Raw genomic sequence first — 10,655 nt, 5'->3', positions numbered from 1 at the left:
GGGCCGCTTGTTTGATGAGATCAGAGTTGATCCTTGCATCAGGGAAAGACAATCAGAGGCAAAAATCACATACGTCAACCCTTTGGTCTTGTGCCAAAGGGACTGCACGGCGAAGGACAAAAGCCGGTTCAGTACATGTAGCAATACACTGCGCTCTTTGATTCAGCGTAACAACACCCATACCGGCCTTGTCAGTGTCGGCAAAAATGTCCGCGTCGGTTGAAACTGAAATAGTGCTACCTGGTGGTGGCGGACAATTAACGATAGGCTTTTGCCTCCTACTCGTGCCACTACCTAGGCTTTTTGGTTCAAATCAAAGACCGTCGAATAGTCCTATGAAAATGATTGGAATCATCCGACGGATAACCACGCGTGTGTCCGCCACCTTCGTGACCGTTGGATCAGAAATACCTAGATTAGTTTTTTGCAACTGCGTGGTTGTTGCAATCTCCCCCACCCGCAACAACCGGTGTGTTGCAAGATCTGAGATCCCATGAGAGCAGCCAACACCCGTGTTCCTCCTGAGCTCCCCATCAAGCTTGAGCTCAGGCAGAACTCTGACGAGGTCGCAGGCGTGGGCACGGCCGCTGCCGCCCACCTCCACCATGAACGCCGACCATCATAGTGCGCCCGAGCTCAACCTGCATCCGCCATCCTGGGGAGCACCGGCGTCCGCATCCACCATGAGTTTCCGCATCCGACGCCGGCGTGTTGCTGCTCGCTGTCCGGCGCCGCGTGTTACTGCTCGCTGTCCGGCGCCGCGTGTTACTGCTCGCTGTCCGGCACCGGCTGTTTCTCCTCGGTGTCTGCGTCCATCGTGAGTTTCCGTGTCCGGCGCAGTGAATTTCGGCAACAAGGTCCTTGTTGCCAAAAAAACTGTAACAAGACATTTGTTGCAAAAAAAAACCTATAACACGGGCTCTGTTGCAAAAATAATCCGCAACTTGACCTATATTGCGGTTTTCTGTTTCGTAACATGATATGTGTTGCAATGGTAGAAAGTGATGATCGGCCACCCAATCCATCAGATCCGCTGGCTGACGAGGCGACGGATCTTTTAAAAAGATCCGCCGGCCGACGCGTAGCAGTGCCTATCTTGAATTCTTGATCATCATTTGTTACATGGAACGAAAAGAACGGCATGCACGCACGCCCCAAATCAAATGCTGCTTTCACAATATACTCATCACGTAGTAATAATTAAACAAGTGGACATAGAGTCATGCCCATCATCACACGCGACAGTATTGTAGTAGCAGTATCTATACAATTATCAAAGCCCAACTGCCTAACCACTACGCACACCAAGGCAAGCCGATAAGCACTTCGTGGTACGATCAAGTCAACCGCCGCAGCCGCCACCGCACCCGCCGCCGCACCCACCTCCGCCTCCGCACCCGGAGCTGAGCGCCGAGCCGACGATGACGCCGGTGGCCAGGCCGGCGCCGGCTCCGAGGGCGAGCCCCGCGCCGGCCCCCATGCGCCCTCCCTGCTTCCTCCCAGCGTCGACGGGCGGCGGGTACGCGTAGCCCGGGGGCGGCTGCTGCGCCGGGTAGCCGTACGCCCCGGCGGGAGGCGGCGGCGGGTACCCCTGGCCGTAGTAGTAGACGTTGTTGTTGTTGTCCTGCCGGCGCGGCTTCTTGGCTCCCTTGGCGCAGCCGAAGGCCGCCACGGCCGCCACCGCCACCGTCGCCACGACCGCGAAGGCCACGAGCACCGCGGGGCTCTCCAGCCTCAGGTCGTCGGCGAACCCTCCCGCGTGCTGCGCGGCCAGAGGCCCCAACCTCACCATTGCTTTCGGCTGGAGGAAGGAGAGGGCGGAGCTGGCTAGGAGGAAAGCTGTGGGAAGAGCTTGCGCCTTGCGAGGCGGGGAGATAATAAACCTGGTGCGGCAGTTGGGATCGCCGATCGCGGGGTCAAAGTCTTCGGTGTTCGGTTCGACTAAACTATTGGCGTGAGAGCGATCGATCAGGGAGGCGGGTGGAATATATATCTAGCAAAACTACGCGTGCAACCTCCCAAGACCGGAGACTTTGGGGGGCGCCAAGGAATTTCCTCCGGGATCTCTCGCTTTCGCAGGCAATTGACAAGGGCGAAAATTCAGAGGGAATTCGCTCGAACCCTCCCCTGCATTTGTGGGTAATTTGTACACGTCCGGTTGCTTCGGAGGCAAGCGAAACCCTATACTTTATTTTGTTTGTTTGCCACGGAAGAAATCCCATGATTTTGATCGATTTGTTATCTAGTAGCGGTTTATATATTTCGGTTATCTTGGGTTTGGGATAGAGCCAGTTAAAAACGCCAACTCCGTCCCAGCCGTATGTTGGTTCCAAGAAGAAAAGCATATCCAATTATCCGTGCGGGAGACGAGAGGCAGTTTGGATTAATTTACACTTGCCGCGGCATATGCTGCCACGTCGACCTATTTTTCTCCGCCAACGCCGTAGGATACATTGGCCCATGCATGCATGCTGGGAGCCGGTGGTTTTCGCCTTTTCCCACCATCATTTCTGCGGATTGTGGTGTTTGTTGATAAAAAGAAAGTTGGGATGGATGGTGATGGCAGATATATTTGGCGTGCAGAGCAAGATCTGATTGGCGCTTAAGCCCATGAAAGGTGACGTGAAAAACTTAATTAACTTAACGTCTACCATGGTGGCTTGCCAAAAGCGAGGCACGGCAAGTTGTATATTTTTGGCGTTTGGCACGAGTGCCCACATGCCGCACTTCCGTTCACCAGTGCCTAAATTTGTGTAAACATTGAACCGGAACACCTACTTGCTTGCTTGGATGCCAACAACCTTGCCAAAAAACATAGAGAAATGGCTCATTGCTACCCAATCGAGGTGGGCAAAGAGAGAGGGGGCAGAGATTCTCACGCGCGTACTTGCAGTTGAGGCGGTCCCCACTTGGAACCAAGGTTTTTAATTTCTGTAACAAATACATATATTCTAGACATCACTAAAATATCTGAATTTTACCAAATTAGAAAACTGTTTTTGAATTATTTCAAAGAAATTTCACTGAACTTAAATAAAATTTTGCTTTGGATTTAACTTCGATTTAATGTGATATATGAGGTGGAGATTTTTTTTTTGTGCCACCAAATTTAATTGAATTTTATCAAAAGTCTAAACCTTGTGGGAGTGAATAGAAAAATTGGTTACACGTAATAGAGTGTGAAACCGCATTATATATATATATTCTCGAGAGAGTTAAGAGTCCTAGTTTAGGATACGCACAGACACATTGCCACTTGGTAGGAGGATCATGCACAATTGAAGATTACATTTTAATGTTAATCATGTACTTAGTCAACCCGTTATAGGTTGACGAGAACTTGAAATGTCTCCACGTTGCTCCTCATTTGGCAAAAAAAAAAACTCCTGCAAAATGAAGGTGGAAGAAAACCACTGATTCGATTATAAGTATTCGATTCCTTACACCAATCATGTAATCGTTGTTTTTTTCCCTCCTGGACCTCTCTCCTTTTCACGCTATTCACAACAACGAAAACGCACAGGTGAGTTCACACGAACCCTCCCTGCATTTGTGCATATCTGTTTGTACACCTCCGTTGCTTGCTTCGGAGGCAAGCGAAGTCCCATGATTTTGATCGGGTTGTTATCTTACTATATTGAGGGATAGAGACAACCCTAGACGTCTTTGCCATAAGTCTACGAGGGAATATCCAATTATCTGTGTGAGAGATAATCTACACATTGCAACCTTTTTCCGTTTTGCGAAAAGGTCTCCACTTTATATTGAAATTTCACCTGCTGTACAAACCAGCTCGAAAATGATAGAAACTACAAATAGGTCCTCTAGCATGCGACCACCATGAACGGACGGACGCGGTTGCACATGTCGGCACTACCACACCTTAAAGCAAAGTAGCGTCGTACGATGCCAACACAAGGCTCTACCAGATCAGACCCGAATTTTTTATTAATAGTAAATGATAATTCTGTAATTCCGAAACTGATAAAGGGCCGGTGAAAATTATAAAAATAGGAAGGACGCTAGGAATAACAGCGTCCAGGATGGACTCCATTGCTAACTGCGTCCAGGTCTGGACGCTAGTATGGACGGCGTCCAGGTCTGGACTCTAGTACGGATGGCGTCCAGTCATTGCCCTTTCATTGGTGCTCTGATTGGGCTCAACCGAGTCGTTTTACTTTGATAGATAGAGATTTCATGACCTATATACTCTAATACGATCTGCAGCCATCGCTTCTTACCTTGCTAGGTGGTAAGCAAGCTCTAGCAAGGACATCATCAATCATCAAAGGAGCAACATCATCTCACTAGCTGCTTGTCATTAGGATCATTCACTCATCATTAGGATCATCCACTAGACCTATGGTTGGAGCATGTGAGTTGTTCCATGTCCTCGTTGAATCTTCTTTGTTTGGTCTTGTGTACAATTTACTCAATGGTTACAAGCGTACATTATATATGTGACTAGGTTGTTACTTTTGGGCAATACAATTGGTAACTGGCTAGTTTATGATAACAGATAAGTCGATCTTGAGTCGGCTGTCGTGCTTTTGCCTCTATGTGTCAGTGCACCACTGCCGGCACTTTTGGAAGCATGGTGTGCCGGTGTCGTACCCCAACGTGAACCTGCCGCACGGGTGGCATCTCAACCTCGATAGGGTTCTGGTGCCGACCGTGCCGGACTCAGGCCGCATGCAGCTGATGGAGATCCACCATCATCGTGTCTACTCCCGGACGACCTTCGCCGCGACCCAGCGTCCATGATGGATTCGCCGAACTAGGACGCGTAGTTCGCCACTGAGCATGACCAGCGTTGTCGGTCGTGCTTCAAGGATGCGTCCCGTGCACCATGCGCGCTCGCTGGTCCACCATCACCATCGGTCATGGTGAAGGGGCGAGGATTAGGAGTCCTACATTGTGGCCCTCGAGGAGGCCACAATGAGGTCCATTGAGGAGGCCGAGCGCAAGGAGCTCGGAAAGTGGCCTAGCCTTGCACACACACAGGTTGAATTGGCGGCTAGAGTGGAGGCTAACATGCCCCCACCGCCACCAGCACCGCTCGCGCCCGAGCCTATGGAGGAGGAGCCATGGCCGCTGCTTGGGCAATCATGGTCGTGGACGAGCACGTTGCCATCGTATATCATGCACGCCCGTGCGGGTGGGCATGATAGACGAGGAGGCCGAGCGGCAGGAGAAGCATCAGTTGGTGGCGCAGCAAGCGGCTACGCTGCCAGCCATCCAGCAGGCGTTCCCGTGGATGGAGACGCCAGTCTACATCGACCTGGCCAAGGAGGAGGAGGAAAATGACGATGCCTAGATCTACTGCCCGCCGCTAACTGTTTCTTTTATCCTTTCATTTAATATATTTTTTAGTTTTAATTAATGTAAATTGGACTTCTGCTGGCTGTTTTATTTAAAAAAAATTGAAATCCAGCGCAAATGTGAAATATGTTCGTCCGTGTTGCTCGCATCTTCGGACCGGCGGACAAAAACGGAAATTGACATCCGGCTGACCGATCCAAATGAACAAAGAACGAACAAAATCTGCGTCAATTTAGGTTGCCGCGTCGGAGTTGCCCTTAGGTCGGACGAAGGCGAGGACTTTTCTGGGCTAGGTTGAACCAAACAACGGACGCTGCTAAGAATAGCGTCCAGGTGTGGACGTGGTTTGCAACAGCGACCAGGTCTGGACGCTAGTATTGATGGCGTCCTTCCTATTTTTTGAAATTCTAACTTATCATTACTAGTTTCAGAATTACAGCACTATTATTTATCATTAATAAAAAAACCGGAGATCAGACACCGTAGAAGTGGGTGGATGAACCCACTTTGAAAAATATATTTTGAAATGTCAAAAAATTCTGGAAAAAGTGCATGCCAACATCTTCATATTTTATGTGTGTGCAGAAAGTTTCATGGAAGAACAACTTTTTTCTGGCCTGTGCAAAAAAGACAAAACATTGTGTCGTGTAACGCTATTTAGAAGCATTAAATTTTGTCTTTTTTACGGAGACAAAATAAGAAGACCTTTTTTCACAAAATGTGGTGCCACAGACATATTTTTGCAAACATGTATGCACGGAATTTTGTTTTGAATATTTCAACATTCAAAACGTGTTTAAAATACATTTTTGTAAAGCGGGTTCATATGTACCCAGATTCAGGACATGCCGACACGGGGTACCAGTGGTTTTCCCCCCGCAGATTGGACGGTTGCTCCAAAAAGTTTTATTTTTATTTCTTGACGTTACATGCAAATCATGATCAAATTTCCTCTTAATCTCATGAAAGGTCACATTAAGAAGACTCAGCCACGTACGGCTTCCATGATGACTTTCCAAAAGGAACGCACGGCATGTTGCAAATTTTTAGCGTTTGGCACGAGGTGCCCACAGGCTACAATTACGTCAATTTAGTGTCCTAGACTAGATTCGTGTTACATTGAACCTGAACGCCTTGCTCGCATAGGATGCCAACAACCTTGCGCAGAGGACAAATGAATGGTTTTGCCGAGATTGGCAAAGAGATAGAGAGAAGTCAGAGATTTTCACATGAGGTTTCATTTGAGGTGGGTCCCTGCCGGCGAGCAAGATTTAAATTTGGATAACAAAAAATCACAGCTCGCAGAAATATCCAAAAATTTAGAAAATTTGAAGATTGCATCAGCACTATATCAAAGAAGTCTAAGTTAATTTTCTTATTTTACCAAAAAAATCATTTTGTTATGAATTTCGTTTAGAATCGGTCTAAAGTTCGAGGCACAATTTTCGATACCCACCAAAATTGCTGAATTTTGGAAATCTCATTGCAATTTGAAACTTGTTCAAGTGAATAAAGAAATTGGTTACACCCGATAAAGTTCAAAAACTACATCGCGTATATCCTCTATAGAGTTAACAACATCCTAGTTGAGAATATGCACAAACACGATGCCGCTTACTGGAAAGATCATCCGCAATTAAAATTTTTTGACTGCATAAACTTAAAATTCTAACAGAGATCATGCCTAGTGATAGGTTGATGGGAATTACAAATGTCTCCGCATTGGACTACATTTCGCAACAAACTATTGCAAAATAAAAAAGTTAGAGGGTATCACGTATTCGGTCTCTAAGTTGTGACGCCCCCGATTCAATCGTACACTAATCATACACGTAAACGTGTACGATCAAGATCAGGGACTCACGGGAAGATATCACAACACAACTCTAAAAATAAAATAAGTCATACAAGCATCATAATACAAGCCAGGGACCTCGAGGGCTCGAATACAAGTGCTCGATCATAGATGAGTCAGCGGAAGCAACAATATCTGAGTACAGCATAAGTTAAACAAGTTTGCCTTAAAAAGGCTAGCACAAACTGGGATACATATCGAAAGAGGCGCAGGCCTCCTGCCTGGGATCCTCCTAAACTACTCCCGGTCATCGTCAGTGGCCTGCACGTAGTAGTAGGCACCTCCGGTGTAGTAGGAGTCATCGTCGACGGTGGCGTCTGGCTCCTGAGCTCCAGCATCTGGTTGCGACAACCAGGTAGAAGGGAAAGGGGGAAAAGAGGGAGAAAAGCAACCGTGAGTACTCATCCAAAGTACTCGCAAGCAAGGAGCTACACTACATATGCATGTGTATATGTGTAAAGGGCCATATCGTTGGACTGAACTGCAGAATGCCAGAATAAGAGGGGGATAGCTAATCCTGTCGAAGACTACACTTCTGGCCACCTCCATCTTGCAGCATGTAGGAGAGAGTAGATGGTAAGTTCACCAAGTAGCATCGTATAGCATAATCCTACCCGGCGATCCCCTCCTCATCGCCCTGTTAGAGAGCGATCACCGGGTTATATCTGGCACTTGGAAGGGTGTGTTTTATTAAGTATCCAGTTCTAGTTGTCATAAGGTCAAGGTACAACTCCGGGTCGTCCTTTTACCGAGGGACACGGCTATTCGAATAGATAAACTTCCCTGCAGGGGTGCACCACATAACCCAACACGCTTGATCCCATTTGGCCGGACACACTTTCCTGGGTCATGCCCGGCCTCGGAAGATTAACACGTCGCAGCCCTACCTAGGCACAACAGAGAGGTCAGCACGTCGGTCTAAATCCTATGGCGCAGGGGTCTGGGCCCATCGCCCATTGCACACCTGCACGTTGCGAGGGCGGCCGGAAGCAGACCTAGCAACCTCCATTACAAAGGAAGTCACGTTACGCGGTCCAATCTGGCGCGCGCCGCTCAGTCGCTGACGTCACGAAGGCTTCGGTTGATACCACAACGTCGAGTGCCCATAACTGTTCCCGCGTAGTTGGTTAGTGCTTATAGACCAAATGGCCAGACTCAGATCAAATACCAAGATCTCGTTAAGCGTGTTAATTGATGTAACCGCGGACACCGACCAGGGCCAGGCCCACCTCTCACCTAGGCGGTCTCAACCTGCCCTGTCGCTCCGCCACAGAGATCCACCCAGAGGGCCGTCGGGACAAAGGTCCTTTCAGCCCCCAATCCGTGAATCACTCGCGGGTACTCCACGAGCCGACCCAACTTTAGTCACCACATGTATCATGTATAAAGTATATAGTATATACCCGTGACCACCTCCCGAGTGATCACGGCCCGATAGTATAGCATGGCAGACGGACAAGAATGTAGGGCCACTGATGGAATACTAGCATCCTATACTAAGCATGTAGGATTGCAGGTAAAGGTAACAACAGTAGTAGCAAAGACAGGCTATGCATCAGGGTAGGATTAACGGAAAGCAGTAACATGCTACACTACTCTAATGCAAGCAGTACAGAGAAGAATAGGCGATATCTGGTGATCAAGGGGGGGGGCTTGCCTGGAAGCTCAGCCGAGAAGGAGGGGTCGTCAACACCGTAGTCGTACTGGGTAGCAGCGGCGTCGGTCTCGGTGTCTAGCGAGAGAAGAGGGGGAAGAAACAATAAATACAATGCAAACAAATGCATGACGATGCATGACATGAAAAAGCGTGATGCTAGGTGTGCCCAATCGCGGTAGTAGGTGATACCGGCGAAGGGGGAAACATCCGGGAAAGTATCCCCGGTGTTTCACGTTTTTGGACAAATGAACCGGAGGGGGAAAGTTGCGAGTTCGATGTGTTAGGGATGTGTGGCGGACGAACGGGCTGCGTATCTGGATTCGCCTCATCGTTCTAAGCAACTTTCTTGCAGAAAGTATTTTCATCTGAGCTACGGTTTATTTTATATGATTTTCTAAAGTTTTAAATCATTTTTAAAATTTGTTTAATTAATTTAATTCAACATTATCCAGAACAGTACATGATGACGTCAGCATGACATCAGCAGTCAACAGAGGTGTTGACTGGTCAAACTGACGTGTGGGTCCCGCATGTCATTGACTGATTAATTAACTAACAATTAATTAGGTTAATTAGTGATTAGATTAATCTAATTATGAATAATTAAGTTAATTAATTAATTAATTAATATTGTTATTATTTTCATTATTTTTATTTTTTATTTTTATAAAAATCGTTCTGGGGGGTGGGGCCCCACATGTCATAGGGCCAGGGGGGCACTGGCCCAGTGGTCATTGGCCCATAGGCCAAAGTGGGTCGGGCGCAACGGGCGCCGGGCGTCGGGCGTCCGCCCGAACGGGACTGGCGAGGGGGCACGGCGGACGAAGGCCGCCGGGGCGCGGCGAGGCTCCGGCCAGGGGGAAGTGGTGGTGGCCGTGGCGGCCGGCGGAGTGGCGGCGCGAGGGGAGCAGTGGTTGAGGCGCGGCGGGGGTTCCGGCGGGCACGCGCAGTACTAGCAGGGGCGGCGGCAGCGTCAGCAGCTGCGGCGAGCGCGCGCAGGAAGCTCAAGCGGCGCGGGCGAGCATGGCCAGGCGGATGGGCGAGGCTGGCAGCTGCGGGTGACAGAGCAGCGGTGGCGGCGCTAGCAGCACAGGAGCCAAGCCCGCAGCAGCAGCAGGCGCGCGCGGCGCGGGCGACTGCAGGTGCTGGGGGAGGGCCGTGCGGGGGAAGGCAGAAGCGGCACAGCGGGCGGCGCGGCGCGTGATTGCGCGGCGAGGCAGAGGTGAGGCCAGGACGGCGTGGGCCAGCGCGGGGGCACGCTCAAGCGCGGCCAGAGCGCGGCCGGAGTGGGTGAGCGGTTCGGTGGTGATGCGGGACGCAGGGTAGGCTGCAACAGTGGAGGTGGTGGCGGGGTCGTGCGGGCGGAGCAGTGGTCGGGGTCACGGCGGCGCGTGGCCACGGCTAACGGCGTGCGAGGGAGACATAGAGGAGGGAGTGGAGGCCGTGCCTCACCGCGGGAATGTAGGGCTACGGGCAGCGGGGGTCGAGGAGGTGGATGGGGACGACATCGGCGTGGAGGAGGCAGGCCGGCGAGGAGGTCCTAGGCGGCGGCGGTGTGGTCCCTGCAGCGGCGGCAGCGCTGTCCCTGCGGCGGCGGTGGCGTTCGAGCCCTCCCTTTTCCGGATCTAGATCGGGATCGATGGGGGGTTGGAGGAGAGACGTGTGGGAGTGGGAGGGGGCGAGTGGGGAGTGGGGTAGGTTAGGGTTTCAGTGGGTGAGGGGATAAGGAGGAGTGGGGGGAAGTGGCCGGCTTGGCCGGCCCATTCGGGCGGCTCGAGTCCGCGTGGATGGCCAGCTGGGCGAAAAGGCCCAGCGGGAGGG

At 50.4% G+C, this 10,655-nt stretch overlaps 1 protein-coding gene across 1 annotated transcript; it reads right to left on the bottom strand.

Annotated features, from left to right (window-relative positions):
- Positions 1–933: 933 nt before the first annotated feature.
- Positions 934–2,148, bottom strand: LOC123050309 (protein SRC2 homolog). Its single transcript, XM_044473123.1, has one exon. The coding sequence runs from the start codon at positions 1,790–1,792 to the stop codon at positions 1,343–1,345; it is 450 nt and encodes a 149-aa protein (XP_044329058.1). The 5' UTR covers positions 1,793–2,148; the 3' UTR covers positions 934–1,342.
- Between the last annotated feature and the right edge of the window lie 8,507 nt (positions 2,149–10,655).

This window comes from Triticum aestivum, chromosome 2D (genome assembly GCF_018294505.1).
Source record: "Triticum aestivum cultivar Chinese Spring chromosome 2D, IWGSC CS RefSeq v2.1, whole genome shotgun sequence".
Classification (NCBI taxonomy): domain Eukaryota; kingdom Viridiplantae; phylum Streptophyta; class Magnoliopsida; order Poales; family Poaceae; genus Triticum; species Triticum aestivum.
Note: the sequence above shows the minus strand (reverse complement) of the source record. Positions and strands in the feature narration are given on the sequence as shown.